Source organism: Periplaneta americana, chromosome 8 (genome assembly GCF_040183065.1).
Source record: "Periplaneta americana isolate PAMFEO1 chromosome 8, P.americana_PAMFEO1_priV1, whole genome shotgun sequence".
In the NCBI taxonomy this organism is placed as follows: Eukaryota; Metazoa; Arthropoda; class Insecta; order Blattodea; family Blattidae; genus Periplaneta; species Periplaneta americana.
In genome coordinates, this window is record NC_091124.1 from 40,984,039 (window position 1) to 41,011,389 (window position 27,351).

Below are 27,351 nucleotides of genomic sequence, written 5' to 3' on the forward strand. Positions count from 1 at the left end.
AACTTCAAATATTCATAACTACACAAATAATTAATAATTGTGAAAATAAAAAAATACGGGTCTCCTTATTTAATGTCTGGAATTCATGAAAAAAAATTAGACCATTTCCGAGAAGGTCGTGTTTTATTGCTGTGCGATTTGACTTGGAATGACTCACCTTCATATTACATTACAATCCGGTCCCTAGCTATCAGCTACCGCTAGATAGCATCATGGGTGTTAACAGCAACAAACCTAGACGTCATTGTGATGTGTGTGTATACACTGACGCTTGCAGCAGTCCTTTCTTTATTGCTCGGCAAACATGTCGTTTTCCCAAGAGCAACGAGTTTTCATTGTTGAACATTATTTTTGCAGTCGTTCTTATGCACGTGTTGTAGACGAATTTCGTAGGAATTATCCGGATGTGGCAGTGCCCAACAATTCGACCATAACGAGATTAATCGGCCATTATAGGGAATGTGAATCAGTTGCAGATAAGAAGAGAACCGGGAGACCAGCCATTTTAACTCCTGCTAAACTGGCTGAGGTGAGAAATGTGATGGAGTGTTCGCCTTCAGAAAGCTTGCGGAGACTCTCAGCTCTCTCTCAGATTTCATATGGAAATGCTCAGAGAGTGATGAAACTTATCATGTGCGCAGTGTTCAGGAATTGAAGGAGCCGGATAAACAAAAGCGCATAGTGTACTTTACATGGTTGTGGTAACCACGGAATTGCAGAGCTTGACCGTATGTTTTCACAGATGGTATGGTTTCAGCTTAATGGCTACGTGAACAGTCGAAACTCTCGAATTTGGTCCACCGAAAATCCACATGTGTTCCATGAAACCCCCTTACACTCTCAAAAAATTGGAGTGTGGTGTGCCATTTCACGTCGTCGTGTAGTGGGCCCCATTTTATTTTAAACTAGTGTGAACAATGTTGTATACATAGACATCATTACACAGCTTATGCGCTTCTCGACAATGTTGAACGTGATTGTTGCAGGACAGTGCCACATGTCACACATTTAATGAAACCATGCAGTTTTTGCGCGAGTTTCTTGGCGAGCGTATAATTTCTCAAGAATTATGGCCCCCATGTTCCCCCGATTTGACGTCTCCAGAGTTCTTCCTGTGGGGTTATTTTAAAGGAAGGGTATATAAAAATTCCGTACTGCCCTATGCAGACGGGTCCCACTCTAACTATTACTGTGTACTTCCTCGGGCCAGGTGCTCACTACGGTCATTACGCCAATGGAACATTACTATTTGGGACCGGTCTGCATAGGAATTCTCGGTACATATACGAGATTCACAAATGGATGTCAAATGATTCCACTTGAGAAGAACCACTGACTTTGTAGTAAAGTCCGCATGATTGGAAACCAGTCAACCATAATAACATGTACGCATCAAACCACCAAGCAACGCACTTCTACAAATAGAGGCATACACACACAAATTATCTACATATATAGCTCTCGTTAACTACCTATGTCTACACATAGCAAACCACCCATGATCACCATTTATTGCACGCATTAATCCAGATAGAATATCATATGTAAATCCAGACGTATACATACCACGTCACACAGCAAATTCCACAAGCATATAATTTTCGATAATGATCAATTGACAACATAAAGCACAAGATTTATTAATTGCAACATTGTATTAATAATAATTGATCATATAGTAATTTTAAAACATTTTATTCTTCGTAAATTTTAAATCCATGACATCTTGTTACTTTTATTTATAATCATATTTTAATTAAAGTTTTTAACATCACTGTTACCTGCATAATTTAACCACTTATCATTTACCATGTATATATACTTGTAACATGAGTTATATGCATACGCAACTATTTTTCGATTCCTTTAAGCTCACATTGTATTGAAATTCGTTCTAACAAACTTTACTTATAACTCCATACATAAAACTCATGAAGATACATTTGTAATGTATATTATATTGTTCATTTGTCAATTTACTCAAGTTCCAGATCACGTATTTTACTATATCTGATGATGCCCAATAAGGCAAAAACGTTTATATATTTTATACCTTCATAGCAAATAAATATTTGCAAAGAGATAAGTCTTATGACTGAACTTACATATTTTTCATTATATTACTAGACTTATCGAACACAAAAATGAATTGCAAAATAATAACATGTGTTTGAGGTTTAATTCTCATTTGCATATGCATATATTACTGAGTGACACGTTCTTTGTTTCTAGAATGGTGCAATTGTTAAGTTTGGCCGGATACACAACTTCAGGTTTATCGATCCTTCTCCAGACGACAAATCGCGGCAACGACATGATTCAGCAAGGCAGACTCTGGACTTCACATACGACAGGTATTTGTAGTGAATTTCGCACACTGCACAAGTTGCATGTTTCATGCATGTTACAAATGTTATGCTTTCGTAATCATGCAGTGTTGCCTAATATGCCTTCATATTATGAACAGGAAAAAAGAGTAACACAAAAGACTTAACATAATAATTTCCCTTTACTAATATAATAGAATTAATTTGTAAGAAAATGTGCTGTATTATTTTCAGTTAATTTCTAAAGTTACAAAAGATGTTAAGTACAATTCCGAATTAAAGTATAGAGTTACTTTTATTTGTACAAAAAATGTCTGATTCGAACTTATTTTGACATTGAAGATCAATTATTTACAAAAGATATATAGCAGTCATGTGTAGTGTTTCTTTTACAAAGAAAGTTTTTTATCTCAGTACATTCTTATATTAAAAGGTTGTTATAATATGGATTTTTCAGAACGATTCTCTGAATTTGGTAAACCAGTAATTGTGTCTTAAAAACAGTAATTTTTATCAGAATGTTGTTTGACAAAAAATTGAACTACAAAAGATCTGAGAAAGTCTTCAGAATTGAGTGGACTAATATGTAATGTCTAAAAATGTTTTATCTGAATATATTTTTATTCATATGTTTGTTAATACAGTGAAACCCCGATAATACACGCCCGTTTGTTATGCTATCCCACATTATATGCTCTTTTCGTCTGGTCCATACACATCCCTATATAAAACCATGTAAAATCCACTGCTTAATATGTTCATCATCCCATTTATTACACTCTTTCATCTGCTGAAAATTCTAAAGTATTATACTTTAAAGGATACAGAGAAAATTTTCTTGGACTTCTACATTTACCGCTAGCACCCTGCATATTCAAGGATTTGTTGGAGTCTTTGTTTGGTGAATACAATAGAATGGAATGCGACCCATGAGTACCTGCAAGACTACTGTATTCAAAGCCTGTCCTTCTTGCTGGCAGTTTTAAATTGCATTGTCAATGAAGACTTGACACTTTACAAGTGTGAAGTGACTTGTTAGTGTCAACATGAATAAAGGAATGAAATGGAAAGCTTTATTGATATCGGAGAAATTACAGATTCTTCGTAAACATGATGAAAACACCATTATGAATTAGAAACAGTTGGCGAAATCATTTGGAATCCCTTCTTCAACACTTAGAACAATACTGAAAAATCCTTACATTTCTTCAATGAATCTATCTTTGTAGTGTATCCAGCTATTTGCTGACAACACGTGTTCCACTATGTTTCACTATGAATTTCCTCTTCTTACAAATGATGGGTAAAAAGCACGATGCTGGTTGTACATTTCAGCAGCCACATTCCAAAGATGAGGTGTATTCAGTATATATTGGAGAGAATTGCAAAAGGTTACAGGAATTGCAGATTTTAGATTAGTTGTATGGATGTTTGTGACAGGGCAGTTTAAGAGGATATGTTCCAAATCTTCTTCGTTATTGTTGCACCAGCAACAACTACTAGAGTCAACAAGATTAAAGAAGTAAAGATACTTCTGAGTGATAATATGGCCTGTCCTGGCTCTTGCTAAGAAAGTTTGTATGTGTCTGGGAATGTTGCGGAACATTTGTAAATCATTAGGTTTCTTTTGTATGTTTTGAAGAACTTTGCCTTATCAGAAGTTATCAGAAGAAAGCCATAATTCGACCCATAAATTTGTTAAATGAGAATTAACTGCAGAATATGCGCAGGTTAAAGAAGTTGTTTGCATAGGTTTGGGCCCCAAATGAATGTTTATGCTGATTTATACCTTTGTGTTAAAATTTAAAAAATTCAAAAATGACCCACTCTTGCTAATACACAGTCCCGTTTAATATGCTAATTTTATGCGGTTCCTTGAAGAGCATCTTACCGAGGTTTCACTGTAATTAGGAAAAAAAAAAACATCTGGATTCAACAAATCATCCTTTTACAAAAACATTGTTTTTTCTTTTCTCAATATATTTTGACAGAAATAAATAAATTACAAAAGACATAGTAAAACAGAGGCCGTGTTTTGTTTTTACAAAAAAAAAAAAAAAAAGTAATTATATTTTGTCAGAAAAAGTTAATAAAAAATACTTAAGAATGCTTAAGTCAAGTCATTTTATTGCAAAAGATACGAGGAAGTATTGTAACTGAATGAACAGTAACAGTTTCTTTTTAAAACAAGAGTTATTTGAATGTTTTGAAAAGGAAGATACTTCACAAAAACTTTGAAAATGTGATTATTATATTACAAGAAGTGTAAAACAGTATTCTAAATCTATGAACCAGTCACTCGTGTTTTACAGGACCTTCTATTACATCTAATTTTAATACATAAAAAGAAAAGGATCATTGAATTTCAAAAGATCTGAAACAGTCTTGTGAATTTAATAGGTCTGATGACTTGTTCCTTTAAGGGGTTAGGTACAGCTTACAGCAGTAACATTTTTGGAAATAGTCAACATTTTTTTCCTCCGTTACTGTATCTTGTACAGTAATGAAAATTGGTATGCGTAAAATACTGTCCTTCTGCTATGTGAAAAAAATATTTTTACGTTTAAAAACATTGTTTACATTTTTTTTTTCCCAAAATTCAGTTCACTGTGCAGTGATGAAGCGTTGCCTTCATAACTCAAAACTTGTGAACTTTTTCATGTTCTGTCTCTTTTATTTTATTGCTGAAACTGATGTTTACAATATCATGTTCTTTCAACTACATTCCTTAATAAATGATACTTTTTTTTTGTGTTAGAAGAAAATACTGATATTTGACCATTTTAGAAATGAATTTATTTTTTATCAGACAATCTATCAAAGGTAGAGAAGTGATATTGTATCATATTGTAGATATGACATGCATAAATGCACACAAAAATGTAATCACAGAATGTTGGATATTTTTTCAGTTATGTGGGAAACGCTTCATCACTGCACAGTGAACTGAATTTTGAAGGAGGATAAAAAAAAATGTAAATAATTTTTTTTAAATCGTAAAAATATATTTTTTTCATATAGCAGAAGGACAGTGTTTTACACATTACTAATTTTCATTATGTTGTTGTTGTTTTCTAATGCCAGGCGTTCGACAATAAAGTCATTTGACCTCTTGCACTCCAATATTTTTCAAAGTATTATCATGACCAGCCACTGAAGCACAGATTTTGAAGTGTTTCGAATCCATTTCTTGGTTTGAGTTGCACAATGGACAGTTAGGGGACTGATATATTCCAATTCTATGCAGGTGTTTGGCCAATCAATCATGGCCTGTTGCCAATCTAAATGCAACTACAGACGATTTTCGTGGTAACTCGGGAATTAACTGTGGATTTTGATGCAGAGAGTTCCATTTTTTCCCTTGGGATTGTGTTATCAAATTTTGTTTGTTGAAGTCTAAGTATGTAGATTTAATAAATCTTTTCACAGAGTAATACGTAGATTTAGTAACAGGTCTGTAAGTAGCAGTGCTGCCCTTCTTTGCTAAAGCATTCGCATTCTCATTTCCCAGGATTCCACAATGGGATGGTATCCATTGGAGTACAATTCTTTTATTGAGTGATTTTAATTGAGAGAGCATTTTAATTATTTCTGCTGTTTGAGATGAAGGTGTGTGTTTAGAGACTATTGATAGAATAGCTGCTTTGAAGTCTGACAATATAACTGCATTTCTAAATTTATTGATGTGGCATACAAGATTCAAGAGACTTTCCCTTATTGCAATGATTTCACCATCAAAACTTGTTGTTCCATATCCAAGAGATCTATAAAGTGAGAAGAGACAGCACGTAACATCTGCACCGGCACCTTGTGCTCTGGAGATCAAGGATCCATCGGTGTATAATTGAAGCCAGTTTTGTGGAGGGTACCTAATATTAATTGTCTCTAAAGACAATTTTTTGAGTATTTCAGTGTTTACTTCTGATTTCAGTATTTCTTCTGTTAAATTTAGATTATAGTCTATACCATAAAGTGGGGTGACTTTGAACGCCGAGGTGACTTTGAACAGTAATTTAGCGGCCTTCTAAACTAAATGCTGTACCCTATTGCGAAAAAACTGAACTAATTTATTGACAACTTAAACAGTTTTTTTCGCAATTGGGTACAGCATTTAATTTAGAAAGGAGATAAATTACTGTTCAAAGTCACCTCAGCGTTCAAAGTCACCCCACTTTACGGTATTTAATAGAGTTAAAGCGTTTGGTTTAATTTCTAAGTTTTCTTTTAAATTCGGGATATTGATTTTCTGTTTTAATTCTTGAACCATGGATATGAAACTTTTTTGAGTTTTCAATCTACAGAGAGGACTGTATGAATGCCAATTGTTTCCTGGTAATCTGATAATTTTCATTATTGTACAAGAAACGGTAATGGAGGAAAAAAAAAAGTTGAATATTTTCACAATTTTACTGCTGTAAGCTGTACCTAAACCGTTAATCCCCTTCTGGTACTGACTGTCATTCTCCAAAAAATGTTAACATATTGCATTTTTATTTAAAAGGTAGGCGTTCCTGTATAAATATTAAATACTCAACACTGCCATCATGAAGGTTGGTAGCATTGCAGCCCAGCTCCTGCACTTCCCTGCTGCAGACTAGTAGAGCATTAATTTTTGCACAACTTACATCATGGTGGAAGTGTTCATGCAGGAATGATGCATGGTTTTCATATAATTTTGCTTTGTGTGTGTTGTGTTTGCATCCCATTGTGTTATAATTGATGTATGGTTCAGACAATCGTCAAGAGAGGACTCTGTTAGTCATGGTGGAGCTTCAACGCCTGGACACAACAACAATAGCAGTAATATTGGCAGCAACAACAATAACAATAACGGTTCAAACGGCACATCCCAGAATTACGAAACGACGTTCGATGTAGATGGTAACGTGGAGACAGTGTCGACGTCCAGTCTTGGCAATAAGGAGGAAACTCGGTCTCAGAGATCAGTTGGCAGTAGCAGGGATGGAAACAGGTGGGTAGAGACACAGAGGGTTCTGAGTGTAAAGGTAAAAGGTGAACAAATTGTATGTCTAATGTATTGTTTATTGTTATGTGCGTACCAAAAGAATAACATTCCAGGAATGTGTGATTCCTTTGCATGTCGACTTTAATATACATTTCCTGCTATCTTCTTTTTTAACTGTTCTCCTGAGGGCCCAGTTTTTGCTGCCATTTGTATTAGGAGTAGTACTTCTTACACCATATAGAACAGACATACATACTAAACAAAGACAACAACAAACATGCACACATCATATATTGGGACAGATACGTAGATGACATACTAATACTATACGAAGGAAACAAAAGACAGATCCAAAACCTACATCAAGACATAAACAAAATACACTCAAAGTTACACTACACATTAGAAATTGAAAACAACAAATCCATAATTTTTCTAGACATCACAATAACAAAAGTAGACAACAAACACACATTCAGAGTATACAGAAAACCAACAACAACACACATACACAACACATCCAACCACCCAACACAACACAAACAAGCTGCATTCCGAACAATGGTACACAGAGTACTTAACATACCAATGAACCAACAGGATTACAACAAAGAGATAAACACAATCAAATACATAGCACAAGACAACATAATACATAAGACAAAACATAATCACAAAAAACATGAGAATACAACACAAGTACAAGAACACAACATATGAAAACATAAACACACACAAAATTGCAACCTCATTCAAGAAATTAAATTACAACATCGCATGCAGAATAAATAACACTCTACAAAAACATCTCAACACACAAACAACGCAAACAAACAAATACAACCACACAGGCGTATACAACAACTTCTACATAGGACAGACATGCAGATCATATCAAACACGTTACAAAGAACACATCACAGCCATAACAAAATTATAAAACACCTCCACATATGCAGAACACATCACAAATGCTAACCACATCTACAGAGACATCAACACAGACATGAAAATACTACACATCCAATCAAAAAGCCAGAAACTAAACATACTAGAACAATATGAAATATACAGACACACATAAACACACTCCAATGAAATTCTTAACACACAACTCAATTTCAGAACACACACACTCTTTGACTCTACATTACACCACATGAACACACCCTCACAGGAAACAAAACAAGAGGTGCCAAGACCAATGCTGAAGACCAGTTCTGAAGATGACCCATAATAGGTCGAAACATGTAAACCAGGTACGATAGAATTTAACACATGAAAGTCTTATAATACATATTCTGACTTTATAAAATTTCATCATCATATCCTTTCTTGTTTTATTTTTTAAGGTTCTTTGGAAAGTCCCACACACATGTTAGAATTTGATTAATTTCATTAGTCGACAAATTGGAACTTTTTTCGTGTATCTGATGTGTAAATGGGTGGATGTACCTAATTTTGGGATGCGGAATTCAGTGGAGAAATCAGTTTCTTTCTGTCATGTCACATTTTCTGGATACACAGCACTAATATAAAGACAGTAATAGAATTATTGGTAAATATGGGCCTTTTTAAATTCAAGCATAACATAACACTTAAAACCCCACTAAAGTTTTCTCGTCAACCAGCAAAATCACTAGACTACAGGGTGACATCACTAGCTTAGTCGTCGTCTGCCAGCCAAAGCCAGTACACTTTTCGCACAGCTAAATACCTCTGCCATATATTGACTCTTTTGAAAACTTGTTCCATCATTTATATTACATCCAAATACATAGTTTAACCTTCGTAATTATGATTTATTATACACTATCCCACACATGTATGACAAATTTCTCAATTATGGCGGGGAATATGTTGAAAAATAGCTCAACAATTGCTGTATCTGTTCCAATGCATCTTTCCATGAAGTTGTTTTATTTCTGTAAACGGTCTCAGAAATCTTACTTTTTGGACAGCCCTCGTAATTGCGCTCGAGTGGCCAAAATTTGTATAAGAACTTGTTTTGTCATTATTAACATGGTGAAAGAAAAAAAAAATCTTCTTATATCTGTCCCCATGAGAATGTTTGTTTGTAAACAATGCCATGATTTTATAATATAAAAATTTTACGAACTCTACTTCATCTCACCAAAAAATTGTATCTTGTAAAATCTTGACTTGTTCCACATCTTAAAGCTTCAATGCTAATATAAGATCAACGAAATACATTAAATGAAGTGAAAATGAAACGTATATTAATTATTATTAAACAGTTTTCATTACTTAGCATGACTTTATGTAAATTTGAGTTGAGACAAGTAACTGGATTTAAAATCGCAGTACCTCTTGATACTGCAACTGCTCATTTGGTGAGTGAAAACAAATTTCTTTTACACACTCACTTATAACAACTGTGAAGCAAGATGTACTGTAATCTGGAACTGTACTTTCTGGTCTTGTCAATTATACGAATTATTTTTGTCTCATGTTCTGTGTTGTTGGAGTACCGGTACTATAGTTAAGTAACTTACACATGTTGGAATGTATTGCAGATGCTTTTCGTTTGGTTTATTTTTTTTTTGTACAGTTACATTTTTTTAGTTTGCATGAAGAGCTTAACTGTTTGTAAAGGTGTGAATGAATATCACAGGACAGCACTTATTGTTTGCATGATGATGTGTGAGTGACTTACAAAACATAATTGCATTAGATAAATGCTTTATTATTGACAATATCCAATGATAGTTACAATGCAAATCAGAAAAATCAAGATGACAAAGTAGCTATGAAATCTTATGTTTTAGATGGAAATTGGAATACACTGTTATTACAGTTTTTTTAGTATATTTTATTGTTGAATGGACTATAATTCTTAAATGTAATTAAATATTTTATGAGGGGTATTTTCAAAAATTTTCTTCTCTGAACAAATTTCTGTTATTGAATTTGTTATAAATAACTGTAAAATTATGAGAATTTTACAAGGAATATTCTTTAGCTTTTAGGTTTCAGATATATATAGTTTTTTCATTATTTGCATAACATATTTTATGTTTAATTTTGTTGTTACAATTCATAAATGCAACATTTTGTAAGAAATATGATTTGATTTGTTTCTTTTTATATTACATTTTTTCCTTTAGAAATGTGTATTTTTTTTTTAAATTTGAATACATCTTTATTCGAAGTACAATGCTGAGAAAATAATGTGATATTTCTAGCACAACACAGAGTTAAAGAAGTCTCTGCTAGATTCTGTACATACTAAAGCCATCTGTTAGTTTTGCATAAACTACTTGCAAGTTAATGAGTCGTGAACATTATCTAATGAACTGTCGTTGTCCGCATATAACTGGGAGCTTATTACTTACATGCTATTTACAAAAGAAAACCTCAATCCTATCTTTAAATATGAAATCCAGTAACAAGTATTAAAACAATAAAAAAATATTCCTAATGATAAAAAGCAATAAAATACAACAATAAAACAATGATATATTCACGCAATTACCAGATTCTGTGAATCTCCTATTACTTTTTTTGTAACATTTTATTCTTCAGGGATGTTGTGTCTCAGTTTTGCCTCTGTAATTCACGTAGGAATTTGTCATATTTCGTAGAGGAAATGTATAAACATTTTTAAGGAGCAATAATCATCTTCGTAAGTGTTTGTGATTTTTCAGTAGTTTTTTTTTGTTTAGGCCTATATATTAACTAACCCTTCAATTCAGTAAAACTTATCTAATTAATCTCTTATAATGTGAGTATATATAAACATTTGTTGAATATTCTTCTTCATCCATTACATTTTTCTCTTTAAAAGCGTCTTATTTTTTTCACTATTTTCTATAATATTTTTCCATTCTGGAAATTGTTTTTTTTTTCTGTCCTTAATTCACAGAACATGTCATTTTCAATTGAACGAATTGTAAATTCATAAAGTGTGCAGACATTTTGTAAGAAATATTTTCGTGCCCTTAGAAATGTGTCCTTTGTTCTTGTGGTTACTACCAATTTTCTAGTTCTTAATTTTAACAAGCAAATTTTATTTTTGAAACAACCTCGTTATACTTCATAAGTACGAGGGGGATCCAGGAAATAACGACCGTTCGTGCATACCCGCCACGGAGCTGACTCCCCTTCCTTGTTTGAAGGTCAACTGGCTTCCTTAACATGTGTTCTCATAATGTTGTGATTACTGGTTGCAACAAGTCGCCATTGTGCATTTTGTGTTACTTCAAAATGAACGACGTGATTGATAATCCCGCCGACTGTGAGGTGAGGAGTGTGATTCGATTTTTGAATGCCCGACATTTGAAACCTGCAGAAATTTACCGGCAATTGAAAGAAGTGTATGGTGAAATTGTAATGAATGAAAGAAATGTGAGAAAATGGTGCGAAATGTTCAACAATGGGCGAACAAATGTCCACGATGAAACTTGACCCAGACGCCCATCACTCATCACAGAAGACCTGAAGACTAAAGCGAACGACAGAATCTTGCAAGACAGGCGCACATCACTCGACGAATTGCATATTGCCTTTCCTGACATTTCTCGTTCTTTGCTTGGTGAAATTGTGTCGCAACATCTTGGCTACCACAAAATCTGTGCACGATGGGTTCCACGGCAACTGAGTGACCAACTCAAAACTCAGAGAATGGCCTCAGCATTGACATTCTTGATGCGATATCACACAGATGGAGACGCCTTTCTTGATCAAATTGTGACTGGTGATGAGACCTGGGTGTCTCACAACACCCCAGAGACCAAGCGCCAATCACGTCAGTGGCATCATCCCTCATCACCCAAGATACCGAGAAAATTCAAACAGACTCTCTCAACACAAAAAGTCATGGCTACTGTCTTTTGCAAATGTGTTCTTTTGCTGGATTTCATACCAAAAGGCACTACGATCAATGCAAATCGTTATTGTGAGACTTCATGAAAACTACGGCGAGCCATCCAAAACAAGAGGCGAGGAATGCTTTCGAGAGGAGTTGTGCTTCTTCAAGACAACGCCCGCCCGCACACTGCTGCTTCAACTCGAGAATTGCTGGATCAATTCGGTTGGGAAATCTTTGATCATCCGCCCTATAGTCCAGACCTTGCTCCTAGTGATTTTCACCTTTTCTCTAAGCTGAAAGACTTTCTGGGTGGTACGCGTTTTGGAAGTGATGAAGAGTTGAAGAAGACAGTGAACACCTGGCTTAATGAACTGGCGGCAGAGGAGTATAATACGGGAATTCTAAAGCTAGTGAACAGATACGACAAATGTTTAAATGTAGGTGGTGATTATGTAGAGAAGTAAAGGAAACTTCAGTTATGTAACAGACTTTGTTTTTTCAAATAAATATTTTTTTTCTTTAATTATTACAACAAAATGGTCATTATTTCCTGGATCCCCCTCGTATATAACATTTTGTCAGAGATATTACTTTTCGTCCTCATTTTTCTATTCTTCTTTTTCCCTTTTCCCCCTTTTATCCCTCTTTCTTTTCTTGTTGTCCATATTTTGTTTGTCTCCTAGTTTTCTTCTAATCTCTTCATCTTTTCCCTGCTTTACTTTTTCGACTGTAACATTTGTGCCTCTGTAGTTTGTCATTCATTTCCATAGCAACCTGCCTTTCCGTTTCTTCACAGTAAAGTGTGTAATATTTTGCTGTTGAATTCATGTGTGTGTATAAGCAGGAATTCCATGTTGTTGTTCCAGATTGTCGAATTACGAACGATACCCCCGAGGCACAGACCCCATCCTGCCAGCAGTGCTGGAGTTCCGTGAGGAGACAGAGGAAGCGTTCCTGCATGCGGTCATTACAGACCTGGACCCTGCCACGCCCCACTTCAAGCTGGCCCCCACTTACACACTGTACCTGGTGGCGCGGTACCGGGCCTCCACCCACTACAGACCTGAGCTCACCCCCACGGAGCGTGCTCACAGGCTCACCGTGCTGCTGGCCAGGGTTGCGACCATCATCCACAACGTCATACAGGTACACAAGGACCTGACATTAATAGGTTAGAGCAGCGTTTCTCAAACTATGGTCTGCGGACCACCTGTGGTCCTCGAGATCTGCCCTTGTGGTAAAAAGGTAAAGGTAAAGGTATCCCCGTCACATGCCATGAAGGCACTTGGGGGGCATGGAGGAAGAGCCCCATGCTTTCCATGACCTCGGCACTAGAATGAGGTGGTGTGGTCGGCACCACGCTCTGACTGCCTTTTACCCCCGGGAAAGACCCGGTACTCAATTTTATAGGAGGCTGAGTGAACCTCGGGGCCGTCCTGAAAGTTTAGCAACGAGAAAAATCCTGTCACCACCTGGGATCGAACCCCGGACTTTCCAGTCCGTAGCCAGCTGCTCTACCAACTGAGCTACCCGGCCGCCCCTTGTGGTACTTCAAAAAAGAAAGAAAAAATAAATTTTAAACGAATTGCGTATCACAGTATAGCTGAAAATCTCAGAGTTTCGAAATGACACATGGCAGTCGCCTTTCACTTTTTCTCCCAGTACTGACATTTAATGAAATTTATTATCCTGTCTACTGACTTCCCACTCTACTTTCTACAACAAAAGAGGGATTTAAAACACTATGAACGTGGTGTTTCTCGCTATATTTTCCCTGGCGCCTGTAATCCAATCAGGGACCACCAGAATTCATAACGGAGGACCGAACCTTTTCATGTATTTATGACTTTCTTAATAGTTTTGCCGACACCCAGCCTGCACATTGAAATGGTCACATACAGTACGTCGTACACCAATAATACAACTCTGAGGACACAATTTGAAACTTATTTTCCAAGTAAACATGACCAATTTTCATGGGTTCATGATCCATTTCATTGCGACATTGAAACTAACAAACTTTCATTGAGTGAAAGAGAACAGTTAATTGAATTCTCGAATTACACCGAATTTAAATTAAATTCGAAGCGGAAGGTATGGTTAATTTCTGGACCTCATCACAAGTGAAAAGAGAATATATGAACTGCACAATGGTGCTTTAGAGATTATAATTCAGTTTGCTTCTACGTATCTGTGTGAGAAAGGGTTTTCATCAGTAACTCTAATAAAAACAAAGTAGGCTACCGAAATCGAGTTGATGTATGTGACGATCTCCAACTTAAGCTTACCAGCATAGGCTACATCCAAGTATAGAACAACTGTGCAAGAATCGGCAGGCTCCTCCATCTCATTAATGTGAGTACCAACATTTTTTTTTTTTTCAGTTAATTAGTTAAAGATTATCCAAACTCTAATATTTCGAATTATTAAAAAACGAAAATGAATTTTCTTCTATTAACATTAACTTAATTAGTTAATACTAATATAAAATTAATTGAATTACATTAATATTAATTAATTAATTCATTCTATTTTAAAATATAAGTATAATCTACTGGTGTTAAAATATGCTACAAAAATTATAAATTTGCTTTCAAAGGTAACAAGAGTAGGTGGTCCGCGGAACTGTTCTGACTTAAAACAGTGGTCCCCACTTCAAAAAAGTTTGAGAAACGCTGGGTTAGAGGAAATGAGCATTTTATGCTGTTTGAACTTTTTAAACTTATCATGAGGGAAAAAGTAAGAAAAAATGAAAAATAGAAAAGGGGGAGACGAAGCAAAATAGGATTGAAGAGAGATGTAGGGAAAGAGAAAGAAGAGAGAGGGAAATGGAGAAGAAGGGGAAGAGATGGAAGGATGAAGTGAGAGATAAGAAGAGGAAAAAGGAAGGAGCAAGCAAAAGGGCGGATAAAGAGGAGAGAGGGAAGGAAGTAGAAGTAGAAAAAAAGGGGAGAAAGAAAAGGAGAAGAGAGTGGGAGAAGAGTGAGAATGTAGGATGGGACAGAAGAAAAGGAAAAATCGAAAAGGAGCAGTTCAGATGAAGGAATGAAGGAGAGAGGCGGAGAAAAAGGAGAAAGATGAAAAGGAACGAAAAGAGAGAGATGTGAGGCAAGTATTGTGAGAGGATAGAGGAGAGAGAGAGAAATAAATAAAAATAAAAGAAGGTAGATAAAGAAATATTTACGTGCAGTAAAACCCCTGTTAAAGAATCTATGGAAGACTATTTTTTTTTGTACTCCAGCCTTATAAACAGTCCTTATCATTAGTGAAAATCCTGCATAATATGCCACATTATTGTATCAGAGCCGTAAAATATTGCCATGACAACTAAAACGTCATTTTTTTTCTCTTTGTTGGTAACTCTATAGCATCTATTAATGCTTCATGGTTGTGTTGGCAGATGGAGTTACTTGTCAACAATGTGACGCTGAAATGTGTGTTCAGGCTACTGCCCAGCGACAGTCCTGATATATTTTATGTTTTTGATAATTGGCTAATTAATATTAACCGGCACACTCACAATCACACTCACATTCATACAAATTTCCAGACTCTAGACACCCAGGGAATTATTCTTCCTCAAGAAAAATTCACCAAGAGCCGAACCTGGGACCTCTAGATCTGGAAGCCAGCATGCTGACCAACAGACCACGGAGGCAGTCCTAAAACGTCATGACTTCTATTATGAAGGCATAACTTGTACTATAAAGTTTATATTATGAAACGATTTGCCATGCTATAATATTTAATACATCATTGTTGTCATAGCAACCTCTTTCTTCATAGACTATGATATCAATCTACCCATCATTATAAATCTGGTGTTATTTCTTTATTAATTGTTTTATAATGTGGTGTTGTACAAAAAAATAATGTATGAAACACGTTTATAATTTTATGCAGTTATTGTATTCGTCAAAATGAGTAAACTCGCTTTACTTGTGCCCTAAAAATAAACTCTTGCCATATCGTATAACATTATGTACTTGTTTCATAATACACTGTTCTTACATTCTGATTTTTCTTAAAAGAGGATTTTTACTTACTGTAAGCAAGGAATGGCTGAGAGTAGAAATTAAAACACCATTCATTCGTAGTTTTCTGCCCAAGAGCAGGTCATTCACTGCAAATCCAGCATTCTCCTTCTTCTTTGTCTCCGCATATGATCCATAGATCTTAATGTTGTCTATCATCTGATATCTTCTTCTACCCCGAACTCTTCTTCCATTCACCAATCTTTCCAGTTCATCCTTCAGTAGGCAGTTTATTTCCAGCCAGTGACCCAGCCAATTCCTTTTCCTCTTCCTGATCAGTTTCAACATCATTCTTCCGTCATCCACTTTTTCCAGCACACCTTCATTTCTTATTCTGTATGTCCATGTCACACGCTCCATCCTTCTCCATATCCACATTTCAAATGCTTCTAGTCACCTCTCCTCACTTCGTCATAATATTCATGTTTTATGCCCCATATAATGCCACACTCCACAGAAAACGCTTATGATCCATGTATTTGTAACTTACTGTTGCAGGAGAAGTATGCTGATGCGAAATCGCTTGCATTTTGGATGGCGAATTCTTCAGAGCTCCTTCACTTCTTAAAGTCAGACCGCCATATCTCTGCATTTTCCTTGGATGCTCAAGATATATTGGCAGACTGTGTACAAATAGCTTTTAAGTAAGTACAACAAAATAAATGGACATGGTCCCAATAAATACAAAATTCATTTCATAGAAATCAGATATAAAAATTAAAGTAATGTATCTTGCTTAACAGACTTTGTTATGTATCATAGTAACTGTAAAGGGTATATCAGTGTTCTTTACTAATGGAACTATTTTTATAGGAATTTAGTGTCATGTCTGCAAGGTGATCTGGCTGCCGCAATGCCCCACTTCATGTCGGAAAGAGACGACAACCCTGAAGACGAGAACACAGCAACGGTATGCATTTGATACTGAACTTTGTTTTATTGTTAGGTTGTTAGATTACATGAGTTCATTTCGGTACTTAAGATACACAAAGGAAATGGAAAACATACGTCTGTGTAGTGTTCCTCCGTCGTTGAGGGACTATTTTTTTTTCTAGATCGAGCAGAATTTTTATAGAACTTTGGTTTATTAAATTGGTGGAAGGTCTAATGTAATCTAACCTAAAGTAATGAAAATGCATGCAAGACAAATGCCTAATTTAAGACATAATATAATCACCACATTGAAGTAAATTGAGCATTCTTCAGGAATTATATTTATTTATATACATATTGAATAATACTGGTGAAAAATTGGAAACTTGTTTTACCCATCCATTAATTTTTTTTTAACGTGAAACTTTTATACTCGAAAGGATTACAATGTTTCGAAAACATCATCTGAAGTCAGTTGCTTAGCAACTGCTATGAGTTACGTCACATTATTCTGACGACAGTTGCTTAGTAATGGCAGTGAATTATATCATACTGTGACAGCCAGGATTCGATCTCGCGACCGGCAGAAGGAGGGCGAGGTCGGTGGTGGCTGGGCCCGGCAAATGAAGTTGCGCACGCATCTACTTCCTAGGGCATGTGCTGTGTGGTGCGAGAAAAAGGGGGGGGGGAAGTTGGAAGCCAGGCGAACTGATTGTTGTAACGAGAATGATCTTGAAGTCGTAGTTTCTGGAAAGTATGGCTTAACTTATAAAAAGCGAGCAGCCTTCGAAGAGAGTGAGCTGTAGTCGTTGCTAGTTTTTGGACAGCAAGCCAGTCAGTCTTGTGTAGCAGTGAAGCCAGCTTCGAGACTGGAGTTCGACTTGAGTGTGTCCGCTACTGTTGGGAGCATCCTGGCCAGTGGACTGTCGCCGGAAGTCCTGAGTTCGAGTGCAGTGGACCGCAGTTGGGGGACCTGAGTTCGAAGTTCAGTGGACTGACTCTACAAATCCTGGGTTCGATTTTCTGTGAACTTGAGTGACTGAGCTAGAAGAACTAGCCAAGGCAAACGAACTGTGAACTGACAGTTTTGTGTTGTAAATAGTGCTTTGTGAACATCAGTTGAGATTAGGAGTACATTGTTGTTCGCAATAATCCAAGTGAATTGTCATTGTCGTCTGTGGAGTGCAATAACGAATACTGTGTTGCTGTGTGGAGTGCAAATCCCATTGTTGACGGGAGTGTTTAAATTAAATTTTAGAAAGTGATTATTGTTGTGAGAATAAAATTACATTATTGTTTTGTATAAAGCTACAATACTATTGTAACATCTGTTACTTAGCAATGGCAATGGATCATTCAATAGTACAATAATTGAATTCCTCCCCCCCTCCCGGAATAAGGGTATAAGTACATAGGGAAGCAATGTACTATATATCCTTATTCTCTTATTGGGCATTCAATTATTCTATTGTAAATACTTACTGTATACAGATATGGTATGTATTCAATAAAGAAATTAAGGAAAAATAATGATTAAAATTGCATTTTATATATATATATATATATATATATATATATATATATATATATTTATATTTACATACATACAGGGTGTTTCCGAAGTGGTGTTACAAACTTTCAGGGATGATGGCGAAGGGCACATGTATCAATTTGAGATAAGGAACCCTGGTCTGGAAATGACCGAGTCGAAAATTATAAGCAAAAATAGTTGTGGGGAAATGGAATTGTAATTTGGCACCACGTGCCCTCCTTCCCTTAACTTTTGGAACAGTCATGGAAAAATGGTATGGGCTGGATGTCTCCTACGTGGGTACTTGGCCTGATACAATCTGTGAGCTTGTCTACTGTTCCCATTGGCTCATCCGTATTCGAAAGTCAGGTCTGCTTATTCTGCTCTCGTGTACTCCTCCATTTCACTAGGACTGATCGACTGGACACTGCAACTTGTATACATGCGCTGCTGTCTACAGATGTGCATATCAGGACCGACCACCCGGGTTCGATTCCCGGTCGGGGCAAGTTACCTGGTTGAGGTTTTTTCCTGGGTTTTCCCTCAACCCAATATGAGCAAATGCTGGGTAACTTTCGGTGTTGGACCCCGGACTCATTTCACCGGCATTATCACCTTCATCTCATTCAGACGCTAAATAACCTTAGATGTTGATAAAGCGACGTAAAATAACCCACTACTAACCTAATCAGGACCGACCATGTCCATTACACATTACGCTATCTGCATTGCTTTAGTGTAGTTTCCTGTCCCACATCACTCAGACAGCGCACTGAATGGAATACTGTAAGTAGACAATATAAACAACGTCAGATGAATACAGTATGTGTATGATGTATAGATAAATACACATAAATAAGGTGTACAGAGGAATAAAATTATTTCATTTCCACAGAACTATTTTTGCTTGTAACTTTCGACTCAATCATTTCCGGACCAGTTTTCCTTATCTAAAATTGATACATGTGCCCTTCGCCATCATCCCTGAAAGTTTGTAACACCACCTCGGAAACACCCTGTATATTAAAAATGTCAGCCTTATTAGCAATGTTGTAGACTGTATCACGTTGCAATGTATGTGTTGTTTGGATGAGCAGGTTCTCCAGGTGCTGACGTCAGCCATGGCATTGCTGAGGCGCTGCCGCGTGAATGCCGCCCTGACCATCCAGCTGTTCTCCCAGCTGTTCCACTTCATGAACATGTGGGCATTCAACAAGGTGGTGACGTCGCCGACCAGTCCACACCCACAGCAGCCCCACAGCATCTGCTACTGCACCAGGGCGTGGGGGCTGAGGCTCAAGTCGAAGATGGCGCAGCTGGAGGCGTGGGCAGAGAGGCAGGGCCTGGAGCTGGCCGCGGACTGCCACTTGGCCAGGATCATCCAGGCAGCCCATGTCTTGCAGGTATGTACATACTAATATTAACAGGGTCGCAGAAAGAAACTTGAAGTCTCTGGAATTTGAAAATCACGTGCGCGGGGGGGGGGGGGTTTGTGTGCGTGCGTGCGCGCTTTTTTCATTAATTTGGAAAGTGGACTTCCCATGCTCACAGTCGTTGCTGAAAATGGCTCCCAGTTTCAATAGTTTTGTTGCATTTCTTGGAGAGGACTGAGATTTTTGAGGGATATGTTCTAATATTGGCTTCCGAATGGGAATATATAATGGAATATTATAATGGCTTCCGAAAGGGAAGATCATGTTGCAATGGATATTTTACATTAAAATTATTGATGGAAAAACACCGAGAATTCAACTTGAAACACATATTGCTTTCATTGATTTGGAAAAAGCATTTGATAGGGTGAACAGAAATAAATTATTAAATGTATTAGCCGCAGACCATGTTCCACAACAACTTATAGCAAACATATACAATATCTATAAAACAAATGTAATTGGAATAAGATGTGACAATAAATTATCGCATTGGACAGAAATTCATACAGCAGTAAGACAATGCTGCAGCCTTTCACCATTGCTATTTATTATATATATGAATCAACTGCTAATGAAATGAAATTTATGAGATATTACAGCAGGATATACGAAATGGGATCACAAATGCTATGAAGATGTAATGGAAGAATTACAACTAGAACCTGTAATTAATGACGTAAAACATTATCGGAACAACTGGATAAATCATCTGCATTGCATGCATAGAGATAGAATCCCAAAAGTCATGCTCCACTATCGTCATGCTCCACTAACGGGAAGAGATCTCTCGGTCGTCCAAAGAAGTGCTGGATTGAAAATTCAACTGTGACATCGTAACAGGCCATTTGGCCTAATACTAGAAGAAGAAGAAGAAGAAGAAGAAGAAGAAGAAGAAGAAGAAGAACTAATATTTCACCAATCTCGTCTAATTTTTCTTCTCTAAGAACACTATTTTCTGTTTGATTTTCAATTGTTCACAGAGCCTATTTCTTTAAATCTTTTAGTGAGTCGTCTAATTGTTTCGGCAGAAGGCACAGGTCTGTTTGGAAACTTTATTTGAAATTTTCGTCTTGTTTTCACACACTACCTTCTGCCTTTTATGCACGTATTGTACAGTAGTGGCAAAGAAAACCGGACCGACAGAATAATCAAAGTCCCCGAAATGAGCCACTGTGCATGCCATGTCCGCATTCACAAGATAGCGAGTAATCTATTGAAATTGTTGTAGTTTCGACTGCTGACGTAGTCCATTTCGAAAGCCATTAGAAAATAAGCTAGTAAAATTCATGTTCTGGGAATAATAAGTTAATTAAGTAGTAAAATATTGCTGCAATCGAGAAGTATTGGGAATAAATTTGAATAAAGAACAAAAAAAAAAGTTTCCTTCCCAGGCAGGATTCGAACCACGAAAGTCTTTGTTACCAGTCTATCGTGCTGTCACTGTGAACAAGGCTCTGAAATCAGCTACAAGGGTCGGTCCGGTTTTTTTGCCACTACTGTACATTTACACACGTTCACACAGTGAGAATTTGTTGCTAGGCATTAACCTAAATATACAATAATCACTACACTTTATGCACTAACGTTGTACACTTGAAGAATTGAAAGTTTTATTACACGACTTCTAAGCGCACTGAATGCCACATGGCTACTGGAGGTCGATTGCGTGGGAGAAACAGTTATGTGTGTGCTGGAAACTGCGCAGTGAGCTGCCAGCTGATTGCTGTTTTCTGGGACCATTAATAATAATGGCTGTGTATAAAAGTGACAGGTGAGAGATTGTGTATGACTGTGTGAGGGGTGTACTCATATAGATAGTGTGTGTGAGAGGAAGAATGAGAGAAGCTGTGAGGGAGATAGAGGGAGTGTAGGGGAGAATGTGGAATTATATGCACGAGAGACATATAATGTGCAAGTGAGAGTGTGCATTTGCATTATTTTCGTTATGAAGTTACTGTTACCTCTTTCTTTCACCCTGACAGGCCCCGAAATACAACGCAGACGACCTGAGGACGCTGGGCACGACGTGTTTCAAGCTCAACTCCTTGCAGCTGCGAGCTCTGTTGTCCAAGTACCAGCCAGCGCCCGATGAGCCGCGTATACCTCATGAGCTGATAGAGAACGTGGTGAGGGTACGTTTTGGTTCTGTATAGTAGATGTGTGTACAATTCACATAATATGCACTCTCTGTTGAAAATTGGAATGCAACTCTATGCTTTTTTTTTTCTCCTTGTCTAAAAAATTGAAGTCCGGCAATTGTGATACAAGAAGTTACGAATTTTTGTCCACGATCAGCCACCATCTTTTTGATGTACCATCAAATAGTGTGTTATTGGGCAGTTTTTTATATTTTTATAAGATACCACGTGTGTAATGATTGGTAATTTGCATTTTTTTGTGATTATACATTATTATGTATCTCTAGAATTTAATGGACCATCAAATGGGGTGTAATTGGGCAATTTTTATATATTTTTTTAAAATACCACTTGTGTAATGATGGATAATTTGCCTTTTTTTGTGTTTATACATTATTATGTATCTCTAGAATGTGACACTCTACAAATGATGAGCTGGCATTCAGAAATGAGCATAATACAATAATTTAAAAACTGTCCGGTGTCACCTCACAGTCAGGGTGATTTCGGACACTGTTGTTTATAAATAACTGTCTGATGTTCTTGCCTCTATGGCAGCAATGTCAGACAGGGACTAAATAGAGTGGAGCGCTCCACTAGACTAGTTGCGTGCTCTGGTGTTTCCACAGACATAAGCAAGTTCAAGCTCCGATCTAGCTCCACAACCGGTATTGGAGCTTACAACTCTGATAATACTGCTCTATGGGGTTATTTCGGACACATTTTCATGTTTTAAAAAATACAGGAATTATTGCTGCTTTATTTTAAACTATTATAACAAATACAGCCTTAATTATGTAATATACAATTATATTAAATGTTGTAAAATAAATTAAATAACCACCCTGACACAAATATGTACTCAATATGTCTATTACAAACTTTACGAATTCTTTTGATGAGACAGTTTGCCTGTTTTTACAGCAACAATAGCCTTTTTAATATTTCCAGGATCATGATTGCACCTGCTCTTAACACTTAGCTTAGTTTTGTACCTACGTGGCATTATGCACTTCATCTGATAGCATCGCTTAGTATGCTGTTTTTTTTTTAAATAACTGACTCGAAGTACAATAAAATTACTTCACTTCACACAAACAAGAATGGTGACTTTTGCAAAGAAATAGCAGAAACTGATGTTAAATTAACTGAATCTTAATCAACAATGGTTGTGAGTGAGTGCACATTTGAAAGTATTCTTAGAATAAAAATAATTGGTTTTTATGATTTTGTTTTGCTGCTCAACAATAGATATTCTGTGGCACGAAAGAACAAAAAAAAATGTTCTCATCAAAGAAATTCAATAATTACCCTGCAAAAGCGCAGTAAATTTACAACTGGCAGAAGGCTGGTACATTGAAACTCAAAAAGTCACTAATGTCCGATATGAGCTCATTTTGACGGTAGCCTAATCTCGCCTTAACTTATAACGCATTGCAGGTGGCGGAGAATGTGGCAGACGAGCTGGCCCGGGCTGACGGCCGTGAAGTGAGGCTAGAAGAAGAGCGGGAGTTGCAGCTGCCATTCCTGCTGCCAGAGGACGGGTACAGCTGCGATGTGGTGCGGGGAGTGCCACAGGGCCTGGCTGAGTTCCTGGCTCCCTTGCAGCATGCCGGCCTATGCAGGATGAGCACCCAGCCCACATCCAGTGGACTCTGGACCATCTACATGACGCACGAACAAAATCCAGGGGTCAGTTTATTGTGTTATTGTGCATAACATTAGGAAGACGAGTCTAGAGCAGTGCTGATTGTTACTTTCTCAGTATACAGGGTGGAAAAAAAAGTATGATGATGCTGCAAAAGAATTTATGTAGAGATTTTTTTAGAAATACGTTTTCAACATCAATACTGCCTGTCTTATCGTTGTAAGCCACGTATGCTGGAGGACCTTCGCCAGGAGATTACAGCAGCATGTGCAGCGATCCCCATTGAAACATTGAGCGACGTAGCTGCAGCGACCGCTCGTTGTTGTGTTATGTGTCTGGCCGGCCAACGGCGACCATTTTGAACATCTAAAGTAACCATGTGCTTAATTGAAGACAGTACTACATGTGTGATCAGTATTTAAATGTAAAACAAACACGTAATAAATAGTTTTCGTTCCTTAAAGAATGTTTACATTTCTTTGGCGAACTCTGTATAATACATTTATGGTTATGTCTTTCTGTTGTCTCAGTAGTTACAAGTAATTTATTTTGTATGATATATCAATTAGATTATCGTTTGAAATATTTTTTTTTTAATTGTGAACTTCATTTGATGTTTTTTTTTTTTTTTTTTTAAATTTTCGTTTAAATTTGGCCGTTTTTAGTTTTTTATTTAAAAAAGACAGGAAAATCTGACATGTTACAGAAAATATGAATACACATTCGAACTCAGGGCACTTCAATTAATTAAAAATAGTCATTTTTGCCTCTGTAGCAGAACAAAAGTTTTAAGGGAAGAGGATGATATTTTTTAAAACTTTTTTCTTATTTGATGTAAAATATTAATTTTTTGTATGTAGAGAACTCATGGCTATAGCAACTCAATCAAATATAAATATTATGAAAAAAATATATATATTATTTGGGGGCCAGATTTAAAAAAATGTATCCAATGCAGGATTTTACTGAAACCGATATATCTAAGCTACGAGGGGGATCCAGGAAATAACGACCGTTTTGTTGTAATAATTTAAAAAAATATATATATTTATTTGAAAAAACAAAGTCTGTTACATAACTGAAGCCTCCTTTACTTCTCTACATAATCACCACCTACATTTAAACATTTGTCGTATCTGTTCACTAGCTTTAGAATTCCCGTGTTATACTCCTCTGCCGCCAGTTCATTAAGCCAGGTGTTCACTGTCTTCTTCAACTCTTCATCACTTCCAAAACGCGTACCACCCAGAAAGTCTTTCAGCTTAGTGAAAAGGTGAAAATCGCTAGGAGCAAGGTCTGGACTATAGGGCGGATGATCAAAGATTTCCCAACCGAATTGATCCAGCAATTCTCGAGTTGAAGCAGCAGTGTGTGGGCGGGCACAGATTTTGTGGTAGCCAAGATGTTGCGACACAATTTCACCAAGCAAAGAACGAGAAATGTCAGGAAAGACAATATGCAATTCGTCGAGTGATGTGCTCCTGTCTTGCAAGATTCTGTCCTTCACTTTAGTCTTCAGGTCTTCTGTGATGAGTGATGGGCGTCCGGGTCGAGTTTCATCGTGGACATTTGTTCGCCCATTGTTGAACATTTCGCACCATTTTCTCACATTTCTTTCATTCATTACAGTATCACCATACACTTCTTTCAATTGCCGGTAAATTTCTGCAGGTTTCAAATGTCGGGCATTCAAAAATCGAATCACACTCCTCACCTCAGTTGGCGGGATTATCAATCACGTCGATCATTTTGAAGTAACACAAAATGCACAATGGCGACTTGTTGCAACCAGTACTCACAACATTATGAGAACACATGTTAAGGAAGCCAGTTGACCTTCAAACAAGGAAGGGGAGTCAGCTGCGTGGGGGTATGCGTGAACGGTCGTTATTTCCTGGATCCCCCTCGTATATTTAAAGATAAATTCAAACAGTTTGTTACAATTTACTTCTAAAAGCATGCTCTACAAACTGTCTGTAACAGAATATTGATATTATTCCCTACATTTGTAAAATAAACAATTAAAATTTAATATATATATATATATATATATATATTTATTTTCTTCCTTGCAAACAGACAGACTTATTTTTAAAATTAAATGAATTAGGAAAATTCTGTTACAGAGAAAAGTTTCCTAATAGTCTAGAGGATGTGTTCTAAATTTCATGCATGTATCTTTAATAGTTCAGAAATTATATACATTTTTGTCTGGCAATTTAGCAAAAAAATGAAGTTCCAGAAATAGCAATCAAAGGGCAGTGTGATTTAAAAATCCAGATCGCAGGAACTTTAAAAATGGCATCTCAACATTCAATAAGGGCACATATACCCACAAAATGTTATACAATGTATTCCACACACATATCACAAAGTATTTTAAAGATTTTTTTTAGAAAAAAAAAAGTTCCGGAAACAACAATCAAAGGGTGGTGTGATTTAAAAATCCAGAGTGCAGGAAGTTTAAAAATGGCTCTCAACATCCGATAAGGGCACAAATACCCACAAAATGTTATACAATGTATTCCACACATATCACAGAGTATTTTGAAGAAAAAAAAAATATTTTTTGAAAATTTACTATTTTTTCACGAAAAAATACCGTCCCCTCCCCTTAAAATGCATACCAATGTAATAGAGAACCTAATTACATAGACTAGACATTGCATCTTGTAAATCGCATGTTGATTTGTAAATGGAGTTTAGGAGGATTAAAGACTGGTAATGGTACCAAAGAGGAATAATGAATGATAAGAATTACATCTTAAAGAAATGAGAGGGTGAGCATGGCTTGTATGCTTATAAATTATACCGAGTAAAAATATTAACTTTTAGTACATAGAAATCTTAGCTCTAATTATGATGTTGCATGCAGAAGCGTTTTCACTTTTCGTTGAACATTTTTTTATAGTTTTCAGGCCTAGCCAGATACTGTCAGAGGAGGGCTTAGATTATATTGCAGTTGGCAGTTTTGTATTTTAGCTTCCCTTTTGAGCTGCTGATTCTGTTCAGAGAAGACATGTTAAAACGAAAATACTCTTAGCTTAGAGTTATTGATACGAAATTTTTCAACTGTTTTAGAGTTTTATGTTGAAATTAATAGTGACTTACTGTTGGTTGGTTGCAGGCTCGAAGTCCAAGTGCTCTCAGCAACAGGTCGGGCGGCTACCCACCCCCGCAGCAAGAGCCTGAGATCCAAGTCATCAAACTCAACAAATCCAACAATGGGATGGGACTCAGCATCGTTGCAGCCAAAGTGAGTACCAGTGCATGGATAACCTCTTAGGACAGTGAAACCTGAATTATTGGCCTACTTTTTCTAGCCTTGCATTTGTCTTGCCTTTACATTGCTAACAATAGTTCTTATCCGATTTAAAGCAGTTGTAGGAATTTCTACTACAGTAGAATTCCTCATATCCGGCAACTGTGGGACAAAGCCAGTGCCGGATAACTGATTTTGCCGGATAATTGGAAAATACGTTTATAGGTTATGTAAAGAGACACTGTACTTCACAAGCATTTTTTTTTTCCATTTTGAAATTTAGTAATTTTCATGTAGATAATTAA

General features: G+C 36.6%; 1 protein-coding gene across 7 annotated transcripts in view; it reads left to right on the top strand.

Moving 5' to 3' along the window:
- Positions 1-27,351, top strand: part of cno (adherens junction formation factor afadin) — a 552,013-nt gene that overhangs the window by 428,631 nt on the left and 96,031 nt on the right. For 5 of the 7 annotated variants that reach the window (XR_011333387.1, XM_069832773.1, XM_069832778.1 and 2 more), the window contains 9 exons: positions 2,233-2,354; positions 7,060-7,299; positions 12,991-13,270; positions 16,657-16,802; positions 16,972-17,068; positions 19,660-19,965; positions 21,981-22,130; positions 23,577-23,828; positions 26,912-27,040. Coding sequence is in view for 6 of the 7 variants with exons in the window: in XM_069832773.1 (XP_069688874.1) it covers positions 2,233-2,354; positions 7,060-7,299; positions 12,991-13,270; positions 16,657-16,802; positions 16,972-17,068; positions 19,660-19,965; positions 21,981-22,130; positions 23,577-23,828; positions 26,912-27,040 (1,722 nt within the window). In the remaining variant the exon portion in view is untranslated. The remainder of the gene's footprint in view (positions 1-2,232; positions 2,355-7,059; positions 7,300-12,990; positions 13,271-16,656; positions 16,803-16,971; positions 17,069-19,659; positions 19,966-21,980; positions 22,131-23,576; positions 23,829-26,911; positions 27,041-27,351) is intronic. The other 2 variants (XM_069832774.1, XM_069832776.1) reach the window with 2 other exon arrangements.